Source organism: Wolffia australiana, chromosome 8 (genome assembly GCF_029677425.1).
Source record: "Wolffia australiana isolate 7733 chromosome 8, ASM2967742v1".
NCBI lineage: Eukaryota > Viridiplantae > Streptophyta > Magnoliopsida > Alismatales > Araceae > Wolffia > Wolffia australiana.
In genome coordinates, this window is record NC_135842.1 from 12,541,033 (window position 1) to 12,566,973 (window position 25,941).

Consider the following 25,941-nt stretch of genomic DNA (forward strand, 5'->3'; position numbering starts at 1 on the left):
GAGTATAAGATATATGTTTAGTTTGCTAACTAATCTTTATTAAGTTTTAACAGGAGGTCACAGAGTTTGCTTCGCCGAGTTTGCTTCTCTGACTCGTTCCTCAGCACATATTACATTCTGTGCAATATCTATATAGGAAGGCCATTGTAGAGTAGAAAACCCATCATTCTAATACGAGTCATTCGCCGCTTCCTATCAACTATATCTTGAGTCTCCCCTCTTCTGGTCTTCTCTACTGTCTTGGTACATTCATTCTGTTACTTTCCTCTTAAACGAGATATACTGTAGCGTTTTGAAAGTTTTTAAGGGACAATCGTAATATCTTTTTTTTTTTTCCTCCATAACATAACTCTTAATACTCTATCGAGTCTCCTCTTGGAAGAAACACCATAACTCAGCATTCGGCTAAGTGTCCTTACTGTGCTTGAGAGCATGCGTAAGGAGTGCCGTCAATTATCTCAGTGATTGCCAGAGTTCTCATCACAAGCCAGTTGCTTTGAGCCCCTTTGACCTTTGAAAAGTATCTAAGGCTACCATTCACACTGCCGTGTAAAGAACGCGACCAGCAATTCAATAATATCAAACATTAAAAAAGTACTACATTTCAACGCTTGACAAGGGTTCTTAACTTAGAACCCACGTAATCCATTTGACGCGCGGAAAATCTTAAATATAGTTTATCCAGACATGTATATGAACCCTAGCGTCCATCCGCTAGCGGATCGTCTTCAAGCCGAAGAGTTGTTAGTTAGGAAGCGAATTAGTTCCTTTAAATACCCAGACGTGATATATCGCTCAGACGAGACGTCTAATCGACCTTATAAATATAGGGGAACTTCACGCCAGCTTGATTATCATTGGAAAGCTGAGCAGAAAACTAGATAGATTGACTGAGAGAGAGAGAGAAGAGAGCTTGACTCCCAAGCAATGGCAACCAACCGAGGACCTTCCGCGCTTCTTCTTCTTTCGTCACTGCTTCTTTGCCTCCTCTCTCTGTCTTCTGCAGCGACGAACATCCTTCTCAGCGGTCAGACTCTCCGCTCCGGGCAGTCTCTCACAGAGGGAAAGTACGCCGTGACCGTGCGGCCAGATTGCAACCTCGTGTTGACGGACAACGGCAACGTGGTGCTCGCCACGGACACCGCCGGCGCGGGCACCAACTGCTTCGCAACTCTTCAAAACGACGGCAACTTCGTTCTCTACAGCGGAACTGGCACCGCGCTGTGGTCGACCAACACCGCCAGAGGCTTCGGCTATTACATTCTCGTCCTCCAGCCCGACCGTAACGTTGTGCTTTACGGTCCCGCATACTGGCAGACCAACACCAAGGTTGCTTAAGAAACGGGGCCACAATAATGCCCTTGTCCTTACGTTTTCTTGAAGGGTGAATATGGAGTTGCCTAATAATAAAGACTAAATTTCTCTTTTTCAACTGTTTTTGACCGTTACAAGGAATTTGCTAGGGCAAAAAATGGCTTATTCGAGTTGAGCCATTCGTAGTTGGACTGGGCACGTTGAACTTATAAGCTCGAAAACATTTTGAACGAGGCAGCTGTTCTGGCGGTTTACGATGCGAGGACTTTGAATCATTTTAATGTCGCTCTGTGCCAAAGCAATGGTGAATCGTGAATATTTCTGTCAAACATGAGGACGAACGCAATGATCGCCCGAGAGTGTTCCTTTGGTCCGGATTAAGGGCTCGTAATGCGTCGGTATTCAGAATTCCTCTAAGTTATGAAGATTTCCGTCTTCCTTATCGGTCAATAGATTTACGTATAGGCTGAATAGATTTGCTTGACTACCTGTCCTATAGACTGCAGTTATCAACTATTGGCTTGGTAGGCTCTAAATGCACACGTAAGCTTCCTCTCTAAAACAAGAGCTAGGGTTTTCTTTTGGTTTTTCCGATCCGTCTTCTACCCCTTTATTCTCTCCCATGAACAAACTCTCTTTATGCTCCCAAAGTGTAGCAGCCAGCATTCTATCCAAACATTTGGTATCAAACGATGGAGTCTAATCCAATGAGGAAGCGGCCGCCGATTCATGCTACGACGAGATGATGATTCTCTTTCTCAAGCTGGTAGAATGTCTTCGTCAAAAGGTGGGACTACTGGAACCCTTGTCATGATTTCCACGTCTCTAGAAGAGACTCAACATGGTTTTCCCATTTGGAATGTAATTCGAGCTATTTGGAATGCAGTTTTAGTAGATTTAATATTGGTTATATTTGATCTTTAGTGGAAATCATATTTCTAAGGTTAAATGGGGATGATTTTTTATTTCAATTTTAACAAAAGATAGATCCTTAGAGATCACAAGGCAAGACAATTTAGCAGAGGGAGATTGGAGAAATTAGAGAATGTTAAGAGAGTATAAGCCCTCATTTCATTCACCCTGATCATTAAGAGAAGATCCAGAATCAGAATTTAATGGGATAAAGAGAGTACTTAATGTAGTGTTCCTAAACAGTAATGGTTGATGAAGAATGCGGAATTTTAGAGGTAAGTGAGGAATATATAATTCATACAATTTATATAGTATTCTCCTATATGATAATAGGAATTTATCATTAGTTAATTTCCTTCCTGAATCAAGACAAGTGCTAGTACATTTTGCCCTGGCCAAGGCAATTCCTTGAATCAAATCAAGATTGATGAAGATGGAAACTAAAAATCAAATAAAATTCCACGATAATAGGTGATCCAAGGAGAGCTTCCTTCTGAGTGCAGACTGTGGCTAAGCATCCAACAATAAAGAGAGAGAGAGAAAAAAATAGGGCTTTATACCTAAGGTAAAGGGGTGAGACGACTCCACTTTTGACCCTAAGTATTCCTTCATTTCCTTTAGTTTGAGGGCTCCTCTCATAAACCCATCTATCAAACAGAAATAGAATACAACAAAGAACGAGCCCTCAAAATTTGAGCTCCATCCAACTGTTAGCTCTTCAGATATTGACGGTTCAATATGCGGCAATCCAAGCCGTTTCATCTTTGGGCCTCCTCTCTCTCCACAAAATATACAGAAGAACCCCTCCACTTTTGCAAACTGTATTTGGATGCTGCCCAGAAAGTATTTGGATACATGCTCCTCTGCTCCTATTTTGCCTGAAAAATTGCAAAAAAACTCCTTACTTGTTCCAAAACAAGTTAGAATACTAAAAACTTGAATAAAATAGGAGCTTTGCACCTGAAAATACTACCTGGACCAGTTTTAGAGCCATTTTCTTCAGAATCTCCATTAAACATTTTGTATAAAAGCCAGACATATCAAGAAAAATAAGGAAAATTTAGGAGAAAAATCCAGAAATGTTGTCATTGATCATTTGTCGAGGGAAGCTGCACAAGGTTGTCACTCAATTTAAGCCCACAGGAGAACAAGATAGAATAAGAAGATGTGGTGGCCAGCTTCTTTGAGTTACTCCAAAACATTTGGCTTCTATTGCATCCTCAATTGGGCAGTTTGTAGGGAAATGGAGTTATTGACAGTGGATTAAGCATTGGGATCCCCCAAAATCCATGAGACAAGTTGAAGGATCACCAGTAAAGAAGGGAGGGCAAGTTCTTCTTGCAAGATCCATCAGAAAGAGTAAAAGGAAAGGGAGTGGACATGGGCGACGTAGAGGTTGTGGCCACATAGAGAACACAATGAAAAAGGTAATAATGAAGACTACAAGCTGTGAGATGTGTCCAAAGTTATATGTTATAATTGTGAAAATTTGGGCATTAATTTACTGAATGTCATAGTGACAAGGAAGAAGGAAGGTCAAATTGGAAATATTTCGGAAAAGGGTGAGCTGCCCTGGTAATGGGTCTAAAAACCCTCTGAAACAACTATAACTCCCCAAAAGAGAGGGAGAACAGTGGATGCTTGATATAGGTATCTTGATACCTATGGCAACGACGCCATGGCTGGAATCCAACTGTGTTTTTTCAGAAAGAAGAAGCTCCCCTGGGTAGGGTTCACTATGATAACAGATAGAGGTGGATATACAAGGCAAAAGAAAACATTATAGTGCAGTGATTATGAGGAGAATAAATGATGCTGAGTAATGTTCTCTTTATCCCTAAATTATGTTCTAACCTCTTGAGCTTAGGGAAGTTTGCTGAACATGGTTGCAAGACTGTGATGGAGCTTGGAGATTTGATCATCTATGACCAGCAGGAGAGATTGCTGGCTTATGTGGAGAAGACAAATTGTTCTTTATATATATTGAAGGTAAACACAGCCAGAGGTTGTCTGGTTTCAGCTGATTATTCTGCTTGAATATGAATGAATGCTATGGAACTCTCAATCACGTGGCCTTAAAGTTATCGCCTGATAAAGAGATTATATAAGTATTATGCTCTCGTCATCTCCTGACCAGTTATGTTGAAGTTTCGTATAAGGCAAACATCCACAAGCTCTCTTTCCATCTTCATATTTATATATAGCCAACATACCACTTGAGTTGTTGCATGTTGACTCATGGGGATTAAATCACTCCTTCGAATTGGGGTGGCAACTCATATTATATGTTATTTTTTTATGATTTTAGTAGATAATTATGTTTCCCTATGGATGAAAAAGCTTTAAGCTTAAGCATATCATATAGGACGAGAATAACTTTATGCTTAGAGTTCTCAAGTCAAAGAGAGGAGGATAGTTAGCTTCAGCAGAATTTACACTTTATTGTGATAAGGACAAGATAAAGAGACATTTGATGCATGGACACCCTCCACGGCAAAATGGTGTTGTTCAGGGAAGGAATAATACAATTATGTCCATTGTTACATCTATGTTGAATGGGCAAAAACAACCCGAGGAGCTATGCAGAAATGCAATACATAACACCACATACCTCATGAACTAGGGTACAACCAGAAGTTTAGATGGAGCTACACCATATGAAGGTTGGATTGGGTCAAAGCCTAAGGTTGGGCATCTTAAAGTCCTTGGCTACGAAACTCATGTGAAAGTTGTAAAAAGACACTTGAGCAAGTTTGATGACTGAAGCAAGCCTATGGTATTTACCGGTTATAAAATTTACTTTAAAAGCTTATCGCTGCTATAAACTTGCAAGTGGAAATGTGAATGTGAGTTCAGATATGATATTGAAGAGGATGCCCATAGGGATGGGATGTCCCTAAAGTGAACAAGGAGCAAGGTATATCTGTCTCTCATGATTTTCCAAAGTTAACTAACGACTGAATGATCACGTAAAAAATATATTTCTAGTTGAGGAAGCTGATGTTGCATTGCTTCATGTAAAGTGAGACATATATCATGGGAAGGTGGCCCTCTTATTACCATTGAAGAAAGCTCACCTGAGAGGTTGAAATGTTTACAAGGAGTTTACGAAGGCACTGAGTATATTCATCTTGACCAGGAAGAGTCTTTGGTGAAAACGTCTCTTGGAATCTTCGAAGAGGAGGTTTCAAGACGTAGCAAAGCTGCTATCATCGTCACCGAGGACTCATTGGATCGTACCCCGCACGAGCAGCACGCCAAGGAGATGGCAAAGAATCCCAGGTTTAACACACCGGGTGCAAGGCACAAACACGTCACTGAAGGACACAGTTTTTTCGCTGGCTCGTGCTTGTTTCATTCACCAATTTATCATGTTCTTTTTGTTGTGAGTATCATCTTGTTTGTCCGTATCATCGTGTTCGTCTGTGTCATCATGTTCATCTGTATCGTCATGTTTGTTTGTATTGTCATCTTTGTATTTTTCAATACCATCGCATCAGTTAACTATAAAAGTTTAATTTGTTGTAACAGGGGTCCCCTTATTGGAACCTGTATTTCAACGCTTTGCCAGGGCCCATTATGGCCCTATATAAGGCCATGGTGGGCACCCCATGTTCTCAGATCCGTAATTCTTTTGTTGGCAGTCATCCCACATCCAAATCTCACCGAGAAAAAAAGGAGGAAGAGAGGAGAGGAAAGGGAAGAGGGAGAAGGAGAAGAAAAAGAGGCCGGCACCGCCTGCCTGCCACCGAAGTCCAACCCATTCTCCTCCCTCTCCCTGTTCATTGTCAATGGTGTTTTCCCCTTCGCGAGACGCACTCGCTCTTGCAGTCAGCACCCAGCTAACAATGTCATAAGGCGTTGAACCAACCGCATCGTTAGCGCGTTATTGCGTCACCATGCTGGTAGCGGATGCCTTGCAACATGACCTCAGTCGCTGAACAACTAGTAGTTCTTCTGCCCACGATGTAGTGCTGTTCATCTGGTCCCACGGCTACCATTCACCTGTTGTTCGATCGTGCCAAGCCAGTGAAACTCCAATGGGGCCAATGAAACTCATCGTTTATGTCGGTGAAACCACTACAATTCTCCATGATTGGGTACATGCCATCACACTGACTGCAACGGTCTGCTGATCAACTCGACAGAGTTTGACATGGCAGTTGTTGTCGAGTTAACACTTCATGGAGATGTAACACAATGCGCTGGGATGGAACGGCTCATGTTATACAACAAGGAGAGGAGGGTTGATTGGTAGAGCGGCAGCACAGGGCGGTCGCATTGGTAACGATGACCAGGGGAGCATCCACTACGGCTCGCTATAGGTAACAAAGACAGGCATCTGCAGTGCAAAGTCAGCTGTTCTACTTGCGATGGCATGTACTTTGTGGCGGTGAACTAGTAGCCGCATGTCATTCGGTGGACATCTCCCTAAAAGCATACTCTAGGAGACTCTAGCAGCGGGCACTTGACGGTGCAAGGTGCAGCGGCATGGGGCGGCGGCAGCAAGAAACTATCAGACTTCAGCAACGGCGAAGTATGCCGTTGCTATGATGATGACGAGGGTTGTAAGCTAACTACTCGCAAGTGGGGTGGCACTCAGGTAAACCCCCAGACAGCCACGGCTGCGCTGGCATTGGTGGCGGCGGAAACAACGATTCGGGCAAAGGCGGCGGCAACGCTCCCGCGAAGTTACAATGGAACCTTAATTTTCCCCTTCTCGGGGGTATTTTGGTATCATACCCCAAACTCTAAAACTAGTAATATAAACACCTAAAATAACCCATAAAATAACAAAGACTACATTTTGACATTTCTTTTTTCCCTGGACACTTCTTTTCTTACGATGGACTAGATCTTCCCCTCCCCCTTTTATAGGGGAAAAATTGGCCTTCCCCCCTTAGAAAAAGGGGAAGAATGCCCACAAAGTTTAAAGGAGAGCCTGAATTAGGAAATAAATATACAAATACATGCGCATGCAAAAACAAACATAGAAGATGTGCCTTCAAGGCTTGATGCTCACCCATCACATGGTCAAACGACATCCTCCCCGTTGGGTGATGATTGCACAGTCTCATGACTTTCCGTCGAAGACTGTTCAATTACCGGGCCATTACATGCAACTGCCAGACCCGTGTTGGTGTTTTTTGCCAAGGCTGTGACCATAGGACCTTGTTGCCGACAGCGTGGGTGTAATCATTTGTACTTACGCTGTGTTGTAACGACGTCACTCTGAACACCAGTGATGCCTTTTGCGGTCGTCACGACAACTACTAGTGTCCACTATTGATGACACCCCTGCCTGCGATGCCACTGTCATTGCACCACTACGTGGCGTTGTCTTAGACATCACCCCGACGTGCTCCAGCACAGTTGAACCTTGTGGCATGTTTGTTCCGCATCGCAGATCAAATCCGGCCTCCATTGCAAGGCCACTTCAAATGTTTTTCGTGCCGCCGACAACTGGTCACAGGACACGTCACCTGCTGGACTATTGATGTGGTCACGGGCGCATCTGTGCTGTGTTTCTCCAAACTAGCAGTGCTAGGATCGCCGCTCGTGCAAGGCCGCACTTGCGTTCATGCCATATGGGCACTTTTCTACGCCTCCACCATCGCTGCTTTGCTTGCATCATTTCTTTTTTGTGCTGGGTTCTGGAGTGCCACCAACACTGTGCCACGTCTCTCATAGAGTGTCGAACCACTGCTAAATCTTGTCCTCATCTTGGGTCTCCAACTATCGCCCTAGTGCTGCACTATCGACGCTTGGCGACCTACTCATGCTCATCTTTGGCACAACTCTGCCACACCTACCTGCACCACTATGTGCCCTAACGATGAAGGCATCAACGATGAACACCACAGCTGACGAGGTACGCCGTTCTCTTGCTCGTTAGTTCTATTATGTCTGTTAGTATATTTTCGGCTGCACTCCATCGCGCTCTTGTTAGATTAGGTGAGAGAAATTATTGAGAGAACTATGTCACGAGTGATTTCCTAGGTACGGGCTGAGTCCGTGTGTTACGTGCGAGACCTATAGAATTATTCCATTTGGCGTCGTAGTGGTCCTAGTCACTCCGAAGAGGGTTAGAAGTCACCATCATCGTCATCAGTCGCCCTCTCTAGAGCTTGAAAGGGGCGAATTCCCTCAAGCTGAACCTGCACGTGCACGTAGTTACATTGCCATTAGGAATTACTAGTCGAATGAGGTCACTGACAATGTCTGACACCATCTTGGTATTAGAGCAACGTCTCGATATCCGAGTGGACGACGTCCCCGGCGACGTCCGGCATAACACACCATAACATAGTATATATAGACCTCAAGAAAAAAATGGAAGTAACATAGAGATGAGATTACATTAGGGTGACAAGAAGCACAAGGAAAAACATCGGTACATAGAGGAAGGAAATAACGAAAGCCCCACCCATGAGAAAGAATAAAATAATAAAGTGAGTTAGTTCCTCAGGGAGAACTCAAAGTCAACATTTATGAAGTCAAGATACAATGTGATATGCTATCTAAACAATGTCCAATATGATGAATTAAAAAATAGAGACATGTATTAAACGGCCAAAATGTTTCTCTTAGTTGTGAAACATTCTTTAAAAAGTTATTTCGGTGGCCCATATGTATGGTTGAAAATATTATTCACGTCCTCTCTCATCTCTCCCCTTGATAGAAGAGAAAAGCAGTGGACAAGTTCAACTTGTAGTTCAACAGATTTTGATGCAACTCATACAAAATAGATGTTTTCACATTTTCAGATCGGTATGTTCTGCAATGATTACACTAAAATTACTGTAAGTATGCTTATTATGCTAGGAAACAAAACAGCCGCGGAAACACACATTTGTAAATGTGAATACCATTTTTATCGTTCACTTTATTCAAAATGTCCTCGGTTATATTAAACTAATTTTCCATTTTTATTGTCATCTTCGTCACCTGAATCGCGGTTAACTTGCAGCTAAAACTACAATACCAATAGATGATGACTGTCCTACATTTGATTATTATTTTTTATGCAGCAAAGTCGAATTAAAAAATATATGTATCTTGCCAAATAATAATAAAAATGCTTTCATGTAAGAAGTAGAACAAATGAATACAACAGCAAATTTGTTAAAAAGCCATTTGATTGAGATGATAGCATTGTTGTTACTTCGAATCAAAATATTTTCGAGGTTTGTTGTGTCCATTGAGCAAATCACAATAATTGGTTAAATAAAACATTCTCGAAGAGACATAAATTCTTTCTTTATGATCAACGATAATCATAATCAGGCATAGTAACTTAGACTTAGATGACACCATGAGATAATGTATTAAACGTACTGAATTTTTTTTTATATTTTTTTCTCACACTTACAAATGTAATGATGGATTATCAGATTAAGTTGATAGTAATACAAGACCGTATGATTCCACATAGATAGGGTCAAATCTATATCATAGGATCATACATGGATCGAACCTAGATCACATGACTAAATATAGATAGTATTAAGATCTAACAGATAAGTGGTAACATAACTGAAGATCTTAAAGACAGAAAGTTTACGTTACATATTTTAGTATATATACCGACCTTTTTGCCTATCTAACACAAGATTCTTATCGGAAAGCAATGCACACAACTACCTTTTTGCCTACAGGTTGCTCTCCTTTTTCCCTCTTTGTTCTCAATCCTTCTTTTTGTTTGTGTTCTTGTCCTTATCGCAACAACTGTTTTTTTGCACCTTCCACGCACACGCAGTACATGTTGAAACATAATTACACTTTAGTCGAGAACTATATTCATCACACTACTTACACATTTTATTCATTTCTCAAAAAACATTTGAATGACTATGAGACAAGCTGAATATTGACGGCCAATGCAACTTGAAGGGGCATACTAAGGGTACAAAATTGATTGAAGAGATTCACGGCTATATCAAGATGCACAGAAAACTCCAGTGACTCTGGGATATTTAATCCAACAATCCTCAGTCTATCTGTACTTGAATCAGTCTTTGAAACGGTCGCATACTTAATATTACATTATGTGTAATATCTGTATAGGCTGGTCATTCAAATACGAGTCATTCGCCGCTTCCAATCAACTATATATTAAGTCTCCCCTCTTCTGATTTTCTCTACTGTCTTGATACATTCATTTTGTTACTCTCCTCTTAAATGAGATAAACTATTGCATTTTGAAAGTTTTTTGGGGACAATCGTAATATTTTTCTTTCTCCTCCATAACATATACGCTTCAATACTCTCTCCAGTTTCCTCTTGGAAGAAACACCATAACTCAGCATTTGGCTAAGCGTCCATACGGTGCTTGAGACCATGCGTTAGGAGTATCGTCATATATCTCAACGATTGCCAGAGTTCTCATCACAAGCCAGTTGCTGTGATCCCCTTGGACCGTTGGAAAATATTTAAGGCTACCATTCACATTGCCGTGTAAAGAACGCGACCAGCAATTCAATAATATCAAACCTTAAAAAAGTACTACATTTCCACGCTTGACAAGGGTCCTTAACTGGGAACCCATGTAATCCATTTGACAAGCGGAAAATCTTAAATATATTTAATGTAAACATGAATATTAGCCCTAGCGTCCATCCGCTGGCAGATCGTCTTAAAGCCGAAGAGTAGTTAGCGTTAAGGAGTCAGCACCAGAAGACCAATTCGCCAACTCGCCAAGTCAATGGACATGTGTGGCGATCTTCAGCTAGGACCTAATCCAGATTAGATAGTAAAAATCAATGTATATACTATACTCGTTAGAGATTTAGATGATAGGATTAAACATAGAATAGGATTCAGTCTAGACGGTCAGGATTAAATCTAGACAGGTTTATAGCGGCTAGGATTACAATGGGTCTACAGCACCGATCGACGGTCGTGATCGGTGCACCCATTTAGTTATAACGCTCCAGATCTAACCAATTCAACGTTATAAGAGAAAGGGCTCATTGCACCCGTCAACGGTCATGATGGGTGTACCCATTTCGTTATAACGGTGTAAATCAGACCTGAGTTTAAAGAAATATATATGTAGCAATCTGTTACAACAGATATATTTCAACAACAGATACTTACTATTCTTTACCACTTATACGTCTTATAAAAACTAATCAAATGTAATCTTCACTTTGCGGAGAAATACAATGATCTTCTAATCACCATTCTCGGTGTCTTCTCTTCTTCTTCTTCTTTATTCTTCTACTTCTTTCTTCTCTCTTCCTTCCAATCTCTGTGAGATTCTTTACATGTTATCAGAGCCTGGCGATTCAAGCATGGGAGATGAAAAATGTGCTTCCGCCATCGCTGCCCCTTATTCTCTAAGCTTTTCAAGCATGACAGCCTTTGGAGCTGTCCCTATCGCCATCATTCCTGGAGTTACAATTTCAATCAAGCTCGACCCCAACAATTACAAGATGTGGAGGAACATCGTCCAGCCCCTTCTCAACGAGTATGGCCTTATTTCATTCATTAATGGGACAATTCCTCCACCTATTTCAGTTTCAGATCAACAAGGAAATTCGGTGGAGAATCCTGAATTTGAAGGTTGGTGGAGAATCAACCAGCAGGTCCTTGGATTTCTTCAATCCACTATTTCTGAACAGATTCTACCGTGTGTTGCCAAAGCGAAATCATCAAGTGAAGCGTTGGAAACATTAGAAAGCACTTTTTCTGGAAGAAGCCACTCTAGGATAATAGAACTGAACATAAAATTTCACAACATTGGCAAAGGTAATATGTCAATTGATGAATATGTTAAGCATTTCAGGTCATTAACCGAGGCATTGGAGATTGTGGGCCATCTTGTCCATGAGCCTTCTAAGATTTACACCTTCCTAAGAGGATTGTTTCCAGAGTATTCACAGTTTGTTATCAGTATCAATGCCAACATTGACCACATGGTTTTCGAACACATTGTCACAAATCTGAAGGCTCACAATGATTATCTTGTTCACCATCAGAAAGAAAACGCAAATGGTTTTCCATTGATGGCAAACTCAGCTCAAAGACATACAAATCAATCCGACAATCAAGGGCGCAACTATCAAAGGAATACAACTGATAAAGGGAGAAGCTGAATAACTGATAACTACCAAAGAAATACATCTGATCAAGGAAGAAACTCAAGAAATGAAAATTACCAATGGCGTCGACAGCAGGCTACAAATCGAGGACGAGGAAGAACCTGGAATTACCAGCCACGGTGTCAAATTTGTACTCAATACGGGCATTGTGCAAGAGAATGCCAGGAGTTTATACAATTGTCATTGTGCAAATCAGCACACCCACAACAGGTCAAATGAGCATCCTCAAGTCTACTCTATAGAACAACAAGGGTGGTATCCAGATAGTGGATCCACCCACCATGTTACAGCTGATCCAAGCGCTATGCAATCAACTCAAACTTATCAATGGAATGATCGTCTCCAAATAGGTAATGACACAGGTTTGAATATTTTGGCTATTGGTAATTCAAAAATAACAGCTAGGGAGAAATTATTTTCTTAAACAATATACTTCATGTTCCATCTATTACTAAAAATTTATTGTCAATTCAACAAACTAACATCTGATAATAGTGTTTTTGTTGAATTTCACGATTCCTTCTGTCTTGTGAAGGACAAAGCCCCCAACAGGGTTCTCCTTAGAGGAACAACTAGAAACGGCCTCCATTACTTGGATAATCAACGCCCTAAATCTGCCTACATTGGGGAAAGCACCTTTGAAGCAACCTGGCATTAGATATTGGGACATCCCCACCTCAAAACCCTGAAAATTTTAATCCAAAATTATGGTCTTCGTGTGGTACACAATAAAAAATATTTTGTCTCTGATTCCTGTCAAATTTATAAATCACATAAACTACCTTTCGTCCTTACTTCCCATCATTCAAATAAGTGTCTTAAAGTCATTCATTCCAATCTATGGGGACCATTGATAACTTGCAAATTAACATGATTGATTGATGAATTTTACATTATATTTATGTGTTTTAATGACCATATTTGCATGTTATCATATAAAAATGGAGATAAATGACTTACACTTTGATTTTACTATTATTTCTAATTTTTATCATTTTTTCTTACATGGTATTTAACCTCATTTCATTGAAGAAATATTTTTTACAGGGCTTTAAATACATGGCTAAACATTGGGAAGGGCTTTCCTAATTTTTGTGGAATTTTTGCATATTTTTATGTAATTTTCTGACCATTCTATAGCCAATCAATGATTTTTTCTTATTTAAATAATACATATGCTATTTATTTGGCATTTTTTTAATAATTATATATATATTTCAAGGGGCATTCTCATCATTCGCCCAAAATTCGGGCAAATACGTGGATACACTTATTAATATATATATATATTAATAAGAAGAGCATTATTAGCTCATTATGGCATCGCAAATCGCGATGCAATAATGAGAAAATTATTAGGCGAAAAATACAAAAACATTGGCGTGGTCGATGAGAAAGATATGATTTCATATTGCTTAATACCTTGTCGGCTAGTCGCGTGCATTAAATGCACGCGGCAGCTGACACGCATGATTCTTTGCACGTGAGTCGGTTACCCGCGTCCAATTAATGCACGCGCTAACTGACACACATGCATTTATACATTTATCTATTTTTTTAGTTCATTGGCACGTGCATTTAATGCATGCGCTAACCGACACACGTGATTACGGAGAATGCGGCGTCGATTCACCGCGTGTATTAAATGCACGCGGCAAATCGACAATGCGTGTGTCAAATATTGCGGCTCATTTTGTCTTTTCTGCCTATTTTACAGAAAAAAATAAAAGGAAGGGCGACGTGGCAGTTTTTGGGCCATTTATCGCTCAAATGAGACATCTAATCAACCTTATAAATACAGGGGAGCTTAACGCCAGCTTGACAATCACTAAAAAGCAGAACAGAAAAATAGATAGATAGACTGAGAGAGAGAGAGAAGAGAGCTTCACTCCCAAGCAATGGCAACCGATCGAGGACCTTCCGCGCTTCTTCTTTCATCACTGCTTATTTGTCTCCTCTCTCTGTCTTCTACAGCGACGTACATCCTTCTCAGAGGTCAGACTTTCCATTCCGGGCAGTCTCTCATGGAGGGAAAGTACCCTGTTACCGTGCGGCCAGACTGCAAACTCATGTTGACGGATAATGACAACGCGGTGCTCACCACGAACACCGGCCGTGCGGGCACCAACTGCTTAGCAACTCTTCAAAATGACAGGAACTTCGTTCTCTACAGCGGAACTGGCACCGCGCTTTCAGAAGCTAGAGGCTTCTGAAAGAGATCGAATGAAGGAGATCGATCCTTGCTTCGGAAGAGTGATTGAGAAGAGAAAGAGAAGAGTGAGAAGTGAGAAGAAGAGGGAGAAGAGGGAAAAAGCAACATGATTAATATCTCTTCTTTATTCCCGTTATGTTTTGTGAACATGCTTGGTTCTCTTTATATAGAGTATTTTTAGGCTAAATATAGCAAAACATCGTAACTTTTATTTTATTTATAAGGGCTACATATCGAACGGTTTGATCCTTTTGCTCTGTTGAAATCGTAGCTGTTATAACTGGTATGACAGCTACGGATCGAACGGTTTAAACCGTTCGATCTATTATAGCCGTTTTATTTCATATAGCGGCTATCTCCCTTCGACCTATCTATGTTCAACATTTCTATGTTTCATCCTTTCTATGTTTGACCCTAAACTATGTTTAATCCTAATCTATATTTAAACTTATATGTGTCCTATTTCTTCTAATCTCTTAACGAGTATAAAATAAATTCATCATTACTAAACTAATCTTGATTAGGTGTCGTATGTCGTTGGCGAGCTCCCTTCGTCTTCAGCTTCGGCTATTACATTCTTGTCCTCCAGCCCGATCGTAACGTTGTGCTTTATGGTCCCGCATACTGGCAGACCAACACCAAGGTTTCTTAAGAAACGCGGCCACACAAAGTTTACTCGTTGGTTGAATTATGGACTCCTACAAAAATGAAGAATAAATTTGTGTTTTGTCGACGCGTCCCCTGAGTTCCATGACCTTTGTTTGGTTGACGAATGGTACAATCGATTTGAGCCACTAGGGTTTGGACAGGGGAGTTTTCAGTTTGTAATGGTACCAGCTCCATGAAGTTTACTTTGTTAAGGAGTCAGCACCGGACAAGTGCGCCAACTCGCTCGAAATCAGAGGACACCTACATAGGGATTTATCAAGATTTGTTAGTAATGAATCATCTAAGTATTCTATACTCGTTAGAGAACTAGCGGTCAGGATCAAATACAGGTTCAAAGATAGATAGGATTCAACATAGAGGGTTAGGGTTAAATCTAGAACGATAAGTTAGACAGAGGATCAGGGTCAAACCTTAGACAGAGGGAGCACGAGATCAATGATAATGATCAATGCACCCACGTAGTCATAACGGTCAGGATTGATTCTATCAGTTATATCTAAAGGACCACGACACCGATCAACGGTGGTGATCAGTGGACCCCATTAGTTATAACGGCCAGGATTCATTCGACTAGTTCAAATTATATATCCGTTGAGGTTGTTACAACGGATATATAATTAAACGGCTACTTTCTATACTTAGGCTACGATATAAAACTATAAATACAAAAACCCATGTAAACAAAACATTTGAAGATATACAACGATCAACTCTTCACCTATTCTTGGTGTACTTCTCTCTCCCTCTCTCTCTTTCTCCTCTCCTCTTTCTTTCTCTATCAATGCGATCTCTATCAGAGAATTCTTTCATGGTATCAGAGCCAGGCGATTGCAGCATGGGAGATGAAAAGCATGCCTCCTCGATCGCAGTCTCTTATGTTCCTACCACTTCAAGCATAGCTGCATTTGGGCAAGTTCCCATAGCCATACCACTGGGAGTCACCATCTCCATCAAGTTAGATGCAAACAACTACCAGATGTGGAGGAGCATCGTTCAGCCCCTCCTAAATGGGTATGGTCTGAATCATTTTATTACCAATAGTGTTTCTCCCCCCATTTTCGTCACAGATCAACAAGGGAATACAATTGAAAACCCAGAATATCGAAATTGGTGGAGAGTCAACCAGGAAGTTATTGGTTTTCTCCAATCCACCATCTCTGAATCAATTCTGCCCAACATTGTTAAAGCAAAGTCTGCTAGAGAAGCTTGGGAGTCTCTCGAAAGCATCTTTGCCGGAAGAAGCCAATCCAGAATAATTGAGCTAACCAGACAATTCACAAACATTGGAAAAGGAACAATGTCTATTTAAGAATATATCTAGCACTTCAGGTCAGTGGTAGAGGCCTTGGAGATTGTTGGGCATTTAGTCAACAAGCCAGCCAAAATATACACCTTCTTGAGAGGACTTCCCCCGGAGTACTCATCTTTCGTCATCAACGTCAATGTCAACCTTAATCATATGAGCTTCGAGCAGATTGTCACCAACCTGAAGGTGCACGAAGACTACCTAGCCTATCATCATAAAGGCAATGGAAATATCTTTCCCTTGATGGCCAATTCAGTGAAAAAAAAAATCTTACAGAAACAATGAGCAAGGACACGAGGCCAAATATGACAACTGGCATAAAAAACATCCTGTTGATAAGGAGCAAAACTCAAGATCAGAGAATCGGCGTGGTCGATATCAAAATTCAAGCAGAGGTCGAGGCAGAAACCACACTTATCAGCCACGCCGTCAAAATTTGTTCTCAAAATGGGCATAGAACTAGAGAATGCCAGGGATTTATACGGTTGACTTCATCACCCCAACAGAATTGATTAGGCAACCACCCACAGGCTTTCAACACGGAAACTCAAAGGTTGGTATCCTGACAGCGGAGCCACCCACCATGTCACTTGTGATATTAGCAACATATAACAAGCTCAGCATTATCAAGGAAGTGATCAACTTCACATCGGTAATGGATCAGGTTTGAACATTCTCTCTATAGGAAATTATAAAATCACATCATCTGATAAAACTCTATTTTTAAATAGTATATTGCACGTCCCTTCTATTACTAAAAATTTACTGTCAATTCAAAAACTTACTTCGGATAATAATGTCTTTGTTGAGTTTCATGATTCATTCTATCTTGTGAAGGACAAAGTCTACAGCAGGATTCTGCTTCACGGAATAGTTAGAAATGGGCTCTACTACTTGGACGAACCAATTACCAAAACAGCATACATTGGGGAAAAGGCATCTAAGGAACTGTGGGACTCCAGATTAGGACATCCTCAACTAAAAATTTTGAAAATTCTAATTCGAAAATATGGATTCCCTGTCTTTCATTCCAGAAAATCTTTCGTTTGTAATGCATGTCACATTTCCAAATCTCATAAACTACCCTTTTCTCCTACACTTCATAAATCCAACAAACATCTCGAACTGATCCACTCTGACTTATGGGGGCCCTCTCCTATACTCTCCCATTCCGGATACTCCTACTACGTTGTGTTTGTTGACGAGTATAGAAAATACACTTGGCTGTATCCGTTAAGGAAGAAAAGTGAGCTTCTAGACGTTTTTTAAAATTTTCAAAAACAAGTGGAGAATCAGTTTTCTTCCAAAATAAAATATGTCCAGTCTGATTAGGGAGGGGAGTACCATTCACTCTACTCTTACCTTAAAACTCAAGGGATTGTTCACAGGGTGTCCTGTCCACACACCCTTGAGCAAAACGGTATTACTGAACATAAGCATAGACACCTGATAGAGACTGCACTCTCACTGTTTCATCACGCCAAAATGCCTAAAAAATATTGGGATGAAGCTGTTGTGACTACAGCTTACCTGATAAATCGCCTAAATACACCAATGTTGAGAAACAAATCACCCTACGAAGTTATGTTTAAATGCAAACCCGATTATAATATTCTTAAAACCTTTGGATGTTTGTGCTATCCATATATTTGTCCCTATGCTAAAAATAAGCTGGAACCTAGAGCAGAAAGATGTGTGTTTCTTGGGTACAGTGCCATGCACCTCAGATACAGATGCTTGTCTCTCCAAACAGGTAAACTCTTTATCTCCCGTCATGTTTTTTTCTTTGAAAATTCATTTTTTTTTTCACAACTGGATTCTAGTTTCAAAGATAACGGAATTCTTGGATCCTTCAGGTTGTAGAGGCATTTTATCGTTGCAACCTACATTCACCACTGCTTGGCAACGAATGCATCTCTTACAGAATTCGTATGCATCCCGATGAAGATGAGGCCAATAAAAGCCACATTGTAAGACCTTATGCGTGGTGATCTTGAAGGAGTAATGTCCACCACACAAAGATGAGTGACATGACTCCAAAACTCTCCATTGTTCCTCTTCTGGTACACACTGTCAAAAAATTTGATCAACTCCCAATCTGAATAATTCAGGCTCATCCCAATAATAATATTTAATATCCTTGAAAACTTTTTCCAGTCACCATAATCCCAACTATGCGGTAATTGACGTGTGACCAAGTAATTTACTATATGAGCATACCAAGGTAATTTTTTAGTAGAAATTTATAAGATCTGCTCATCAGGAAAGGAATCTACTATGGGAATTGGAGAGGCATCGATAAGTGAGAGAGGTGGTCGGCTGCCCCGTTATCCACTCCCCGTTTATCTCAAATTTCAATGTCAAACTCTTGCATCAATAGAATCTATCTGATTAATCTAGGTTTGATTTCCTTCTTGCTTAGCAAATGTTTAAGGGCGGCATGATCTGAAAGGATTATAATCTTACTACCTATAAGATAAGATCTAAATTTATCTAAAGCAAAAACAATGGCAAGTAACTCATTTTCCGTGGTAAAGTAGTTTACATGTGCGGCGTCGAGGGCAGTACTTTCGTAATAAATAGCCGTAGGCTTCTTGTCTTTGCGTTGTCCCAAAACGGCTCCCACTACATAATCTGAAGCATCACAAAAAATTTCAAAAGGAACACTCCAATTTGGAGCTTGTAAGATGGGAGCTGTCACTAATGCGTCTTTGATCAAATCCAAAGCCAACTTGCATTCGTCATTGAAAATGAGTTCTTTGTCTTTAGAAAGAAGCAAAGTTAGGGGTTTAGCCACTTTGGCAAAATCTTTAATAAAATGCCGATAAAATCCAGCATGGCCCAAAAAGCCTCTAAGCTGCTTTAGTGTCGAGAGCAGTGGAAGCTCCTTGATGATCTCGATCTTTGCCTTGTCCACCGCTAGCCCCTCCTCGCAGATATGGTGGCCTAGAACGATCCCCCTGTCCACCATAAAATGGGATTTCTCCCAACTGAGCACTAACTTGTTTTCCTCGCAAATCTCTAACACCTTATCCAAGTTAGACAAGCAACGCTCAAAAGATTCGCCAAACACAGAAAAGTCATCCATGAAAATTTCTAAGTATGTACCAATAAGATCAAAAAACATAGCACTCATGCACCTTTCAAAAGTTGTTGGCGCATTACAAAGTCCAAATGGCATTTTTCTAAAGGCAAATGTTCCTAAAGGGCATGTGAATGTAGTTTTATCTTGATCACTTTGATGAATTCCAATCTGATTGTATCATGAATAACCATCCAAGAAACAATAAAAACTTTGGCCAGCTAATTTTTCAAGGATTTGATGAATAAAGGGCAAGGGGTAGTGGTCTTTTTTGGTTGCTAAATTTAACTTCCTATAATCTATGCACACCCTCCAACTTGACGCTACCCTAGTTTGGATTTCTTCTCCATCCTGATTCTTTTGAACAGTAATTCCTGTTTTTTTGGGTACTACATGAATTGGACTCACCAACTTACTATCTGAAATAGGATAAATGAACCCTGCTTTTAGCCACTTGGTAATCTCTTTGGACACTACATCACATAGATACGGGCTTAGGCGACATTGATGTTGTACCGATGGCTTTGACCCCTCTTCGATAAAAATTCTATGCTGGCAGACATCAGGGCTGATTCCCTTGATGTCTTCTATGGTCCATCCAATGGAACTTTTATGTTTTAGTAATAGATTTAAGAGATTAGTTCCTATTCCATGGTGAGTGTAAAGGAGATAGTCACTGGGTACATTTTTCCTGGACCTAGGAAAGCATATTTAAGATGAGAAGGAAGAGGTTTCAACTCTAATTCATCAGTAGGCATAGATATGTACTTATGCATGCTCTCACACTTCATTTCTTCTCCGTCATCCTCCTCCCCTTCATAAACACTCCCATTCACTGCCAACACATCGTACGTCATTTTCTCCATAGCATTGCATTCATTCTCTTCCTCATCTAAGGAGCACGTATAAATATCTTCTTGACTACTATTGGGACATCTCATCAATTGAGAAATTGGTAATTCAATCTCCTCTTTTCCCATTCTCAATTTAATCTTCCCTTCATTCCAATCAGTGTTTACTTTTGCGGTGACTAAAAATGGGCGTCCTAAAATAATATGGGTGCATGATTAACTTTCCCTGAAATTTTCACATCCACTACTATAAAATCTATGGGAAATGAGCACTTTTTCACTTTCATAACTACATCCAGCAGCTGACCACATGGTTTTCTAATTGATCCCTCCGCTAACTACGAATCTAAACTCACTAGTTGCAACTCTCCAAATTTAAAAGTTTCAAATAAAGCCTTAGGCATAATATTCACGCTTGCTCCCGAATCAAGTAAGGCGTTGGTAAAGATTTCACCCCTAATTTCACATTTGATTACTGGTGCTCCTGGATCTTTGCGCTTTTGAGGTACTTCGTTCAAAAAGATTGAACTAATATTCTCTGAAAGTTGAATCCTCTTTTACTTCCTAGGAGGTGTGCAGAGGTTTTTCACAAATTTAGAGTAATCAGGTATGTATTGTATTGCATCTAAAATGGGAATTTCAACACTGGCTTCGTTTAAATACTCAAGAAGTGGGCTCTCTTTCGATTTTTCTTTCTTTGATTGTAAAGCACTAGGGAAAGGGATAGTAGGCTTTAGGATCGGGTTTCTTTTCTCGATTTTCCTCTCCTACAATTTCCTGATATTTTCCTCGTTCATCTAAATTCTCCTCAGCCACCTTTTGTCTATCTACCTCTGTAAATGGATTAGATAGTTCTCTCCCACTTCTAAGTTTGGACACAGCACTTAACTCTCTTTCCTCCCTATCTTCCATCATGGCATGCGCACTATGGGTATGCTCACTAGCTATGCTACACATGTCATCGACATAAAGCAAATTACTAGGATTAATGCAAGCTTGCATAGGGAATTTACCTGGTTTTGCGCCCATCTTCGTGGGGTCTTCACAAGTACGTTGTGGTGCCCCACCGCAAGAATTATTGACCGATGTGAAGTCCGACCTCCGCCTTGAGCTTATCCATCTTCCGCCGATGCCTCTCCTCCATTTCTTCAAAAAACATGATCATCCACTTCTTGTCCTCTTAAAGCTCCTCAATTAGGTTGGTGAGAGTCGCATTAGTGGGATCTGAAAAATTTTGGTAAGTTTGATAATGTTGTTGATGTGGATGGTTTGCCTTCAGTTGGAATTGTTGTTGTGATGGCCGATTATTATTGTTCCATACCTGTCGTCCTAAGTTTCCCCTAGGGGCCCATTGACCGTTGTTCACCTCCTTCCTGCCTATAGCGTTCACCTCTGAAATCATAGGGCACTCTTCTCCCGTGTGGCTATCGCTGGAGCACATCTCACATTGACTTATTTGGTTGTGTACTCCTCCACTACTCTGCCCTTGCCACAATGAAATCATTTTTTCATTCATCTTCTCCATGGCTTTTCCCATCATGACACCAATCTGTTTTTCAATTCGATCCATAGTGATCTGAGGTTCAACCCACCTAACATCCAATAAGCCACCTTTCCAAGGGGCGACCCTTACATGATCGGAAGCGTCTTGGTGGTAGGCTAGACTGTTTGACATTTTTTGTAGGAGTGCCATGGCTTCATCATCATACATGTGTGCTATTTCTCCTCCACTTGAAATATCAACTATTCCTTTTTCAACATCATTCAATGCTTCATAAAATATTTGAACTAACTCCCATTTGAGAATGCCATGGTGGGGGCATTTTCTTATGAGCCCCATCACTCTTTCCCAAGCTTAACCATTCCCTGCTGAAAATTCCTAAATTCTCTTCTGAAGGAGTTCGTCCTCGCCACTGTATAATATCTCTTTAAAAACCTTGTTTGCATCTCATTCCAGGATTCGAAGTTTGTCCCCAACATTCTAAACCAATCTTTGGCTCTATCCTTAAGGGCATGAGGGAATAATTTCATTCTCACTGATTCTTTGGAAATCCTGGGGTAGGTCCAACTATCACAGGCTTCATAAAATTTATCTAGAAAATCATATGGCTCTTCATTTTCCTTCCCTAAAAAGGATGGTAGTAACTGAAATTGGTGTGGGTCTATTCTAAAAATCACATCATCTCCAATAAGGGCAGATATCCTAGTTAAAATCGGGGTTTCACCTGGTGTTGAATACTCTCTAATCCTCCTTCGTCCTTCGTTAACTACTTCAGGGTTTCCTACTCCATTCCCTATAGGATCCATTGGTGGGATTCTACTTGATGTCTCTTCTATGAATGTAGGTTCAGTGAAGGGTGATTCGGGTGTGGGGGAGTCTGATACTAGGGAAGATCTGTCACTGCTTTCCAATTCAAATCCAGACCTAAGCTTCATACAAAACCACTAATTCAAACACAAACACCCATTAGTCGTTAGCCATCAAATCACCTTTCAATTTAAAATTGGTAACGAAAATACTTTTCAGCAATTCAATTAACACTTGCCAAAATTTCTTTTATAAATAAAAGTTAGTTGAATTCCTCAGTGTTGCCTCTCCAACAATGCCGCCAATTGATAAGCTAAAAATAGGGGTAAAACTTATGCAATTTGAAACCCTTGTCGTTGTCAGTTTTGGCTTATACAATAAAATTTATAAAACCTCACTTAAGATGCACAATGATGAGTAGAGGTATCGTCCAAGGGAGGCTACTAAGGAGTTCAATTTGATAATTTTTTGATAATTAGGATTCACTTCATCTTCAATGAAAATCAAATTAACCTAATTAGACAAGGAATTTAGAGGGGGAGGTAGAAGAGATGAGAAGAGTAGAAGAAATTAGGGAACTCTAAGTTGAATTAGTTGATCCAATGAAAAGATCAAGGAATTCAATTTAGAGGGATTAAGAAGAAAGTTTTGAGTTGGTTGGTTGGTTTTTGTAGATTTGATTCAGAACTAACTATACTATTAGATAATAAATAAATAAAAGAAATTTTAATACCCTAGAATTTAAAGTTTTTTTTTTTTGAGTTTTCTTTGGGACTGCACTTGAATACCTAGTTAAATCTCTCAAATTCTCCTCTCAATCCTAATCAGGGCTTGTACATGCTGCTCAAGCCAAGCGATTTAGAGGTTCAGACCAGAATCAAGAAGAAATATTAGGAAATTCAACTAACAAACATCCAAAATACACCAAAATTCAAATACAATGAAGGAAAATGTACCAAAACTGGTTGATCCAAGCTGAGGCTCCTCTCTGTCTTGCAGCTGTGATAGAGAACCATCAAGAATGACCCACTCCTCTCGAATTTTGGCTTTTATACCTAGGTACAAAGGTAAAAATTACCATTTTACCCCTAATTAGTAATAAATTTTTATCCATCAATGTAGTCCTGATTGCAATGATTCAACAATATAGATAGAGGGAGGGGATCAATACGAGCAAATCCATAAAAAAATCATCTCCATCGGACTTCTGGATCAAAAGATATGAATAAATGAAGTTAAACCAATATTGGCCATTGGATTTAAATCCATTTATTAATATTATTTTTTTTAACCCGCGCGCTGAGATGTCTTCTGCTGATTGGCCGACAACTCTTCAACTTCTCCAGGCAGGCGCGTCCTCGTTGCGCTTCGTACCCCCCTGACGAAAATAAGAACAAAAGGAAATTTCAAACGTCACGTTTTGAATACTTTTTGATACCCACTTACATGTGCGTTTCTTCATCACTCTTTCCACTCATGATTTGCCACGTCACCGCCCATACACCCGCATTCTACGCGCTGTGCAGGCGGTGACTTTACCTCCCAACGCTGGCCCTCATTAAGCGTCGTCGGATTATCATCCGACGGCCACGCTGAGGCCACGTCAGTCGGTTGAAGACTTCCTTGCATTTTTGTAAGAAGGTCCCTCCTAAAAACTGCCACTACTGTATGACGTCGCCCACACGTAATTGCGTATATACCATTTACACACTCTCTCTCCTCTGGTTTTTTCCATAAAACATTAAAACAAGTATTAAATCATTTGCAATAAAACCCTAGAAAATTTTAAATGACATCTTTACGCCTGCAACCACGAGCGACAGCTATTTTTGTGGGCCTCATTGTAATGAAAATTTACGAAAAGCCCTTCAAAGATCAAAAATAATCTAAATACTCATTTTTTTCTTATAAATATATATTTTTTTCTTAGAAAAAATGCATTTCTTCTTCAAATAGATCCCAGGAAAATCCTAGAAAATCCTAAAAAATCCTAAGAAATTCTAGAAAATTCACGGATTCATCTGTGTACTGATAAATCTCAAAATTAAATATTAAACTTGCCATTTTCCTTCAAAAATAATTATTACAAGATCAAATAAATCCCTTAAAATTCATATAATTAACACTAAATTAAGGAAAAATAAGAAATTACTTGAAAACTGTATTTTCCTGTAAATAGATGATAAAAGCCCCATTTTAAGGTCTTCAAATGCATAAAATTGTGCTAATAGCATGAGATAAAGACCAAATTTAGGGTGTTATCAGGCCTCATCGTACGGAGTGTCATACTCTGAAGCAATGTGAGAAGGCTGGTATCTGGCCGCAGGCATATAAGCCGCCAGAGGCACATGCAGTGCCCGTGGAGCATACTATCCGAAGGGTGTCTGTAGTGCGAAGGAGTCATATGATGTGGGCACAACATGTGGTGGTGCGGGCACTGAGGTATGATAATACTCCTTCGGTGGCGTAGAGTGTGTAGTTAGTGCATAAGGCGCGGGCAGCGCTTGTGGACCATTCAGCCCATAAGGAACCGGAGGCGTATGTGAGGCATACGGAGTAGGCGTGGCCGATGGGTAGACATACGGCGGCGGCATGTCAGGTGAAACATACGGTGCGGGTAGGGCATAGGGCAGAATAGGCATGAAAGACGTATGCTAGGCGGGGGGCACGAGTGGGGCCTCATAGGTGTAAGGCATTGGTGGCGCATGGAGGTATCCATGCCCATGCGAGACAGGGGCAACATAAGGAATCGGCGGTGGGTATGGTCCACCCGAACTTGAGTAGTGGATAGGAATCGCCTCGCGATGTATGCCATGATGGTCATCAGGTGGTCATCCTATCTGATGTATGTGCTGCTACTGGTGACGACCATCTTGTGGCTGAGAATAGTCATCCTAATATCCATAATAAGCATCCTGCGCATGGTAGGGATCATCAGAGTGGCAATCGTCAAGGTAATGATCGTCCTGATGGTGCTAGAGATCGTCATACGGTAGCTGTCATCTCGCTCTCAATAACGATCATCCCGAAAAGATCACCCCACTAGTTGGGCTCCATCCATAAATAAGGGTGGTAACCAGCTCGGGAGACTAATATTGTTGAGATGGATGCCGACAGGGCCAACTCAGTCTCCAAGGTGTGGTAGAATCGCGAAAGCGCGACTCCCTATCATCCGGATAAG

General features: G+C 40.5%; 1 protein-coding gene across 1 annotated transcript; it reads left to right on the plus strand.

Annotated features, from left to right (window-relative positions):
* The first annotated feature begins 927 nt into the window (after positions 1–927).
* Positions 928–1,338, plus strand: LOC144707131 (mannose-specific lectin-like). The gene has a single exon (XM_078580246.1). It carries the CDS (start codon positions 928–930, stop codon positions 1,336–1,338), a length of 411 nt encoding a protein of 136 aa, XP_078436372.1.
* The last annotated feature ends 24,603 nt before the right edge of the window (positions 1,339–25,941 follow it).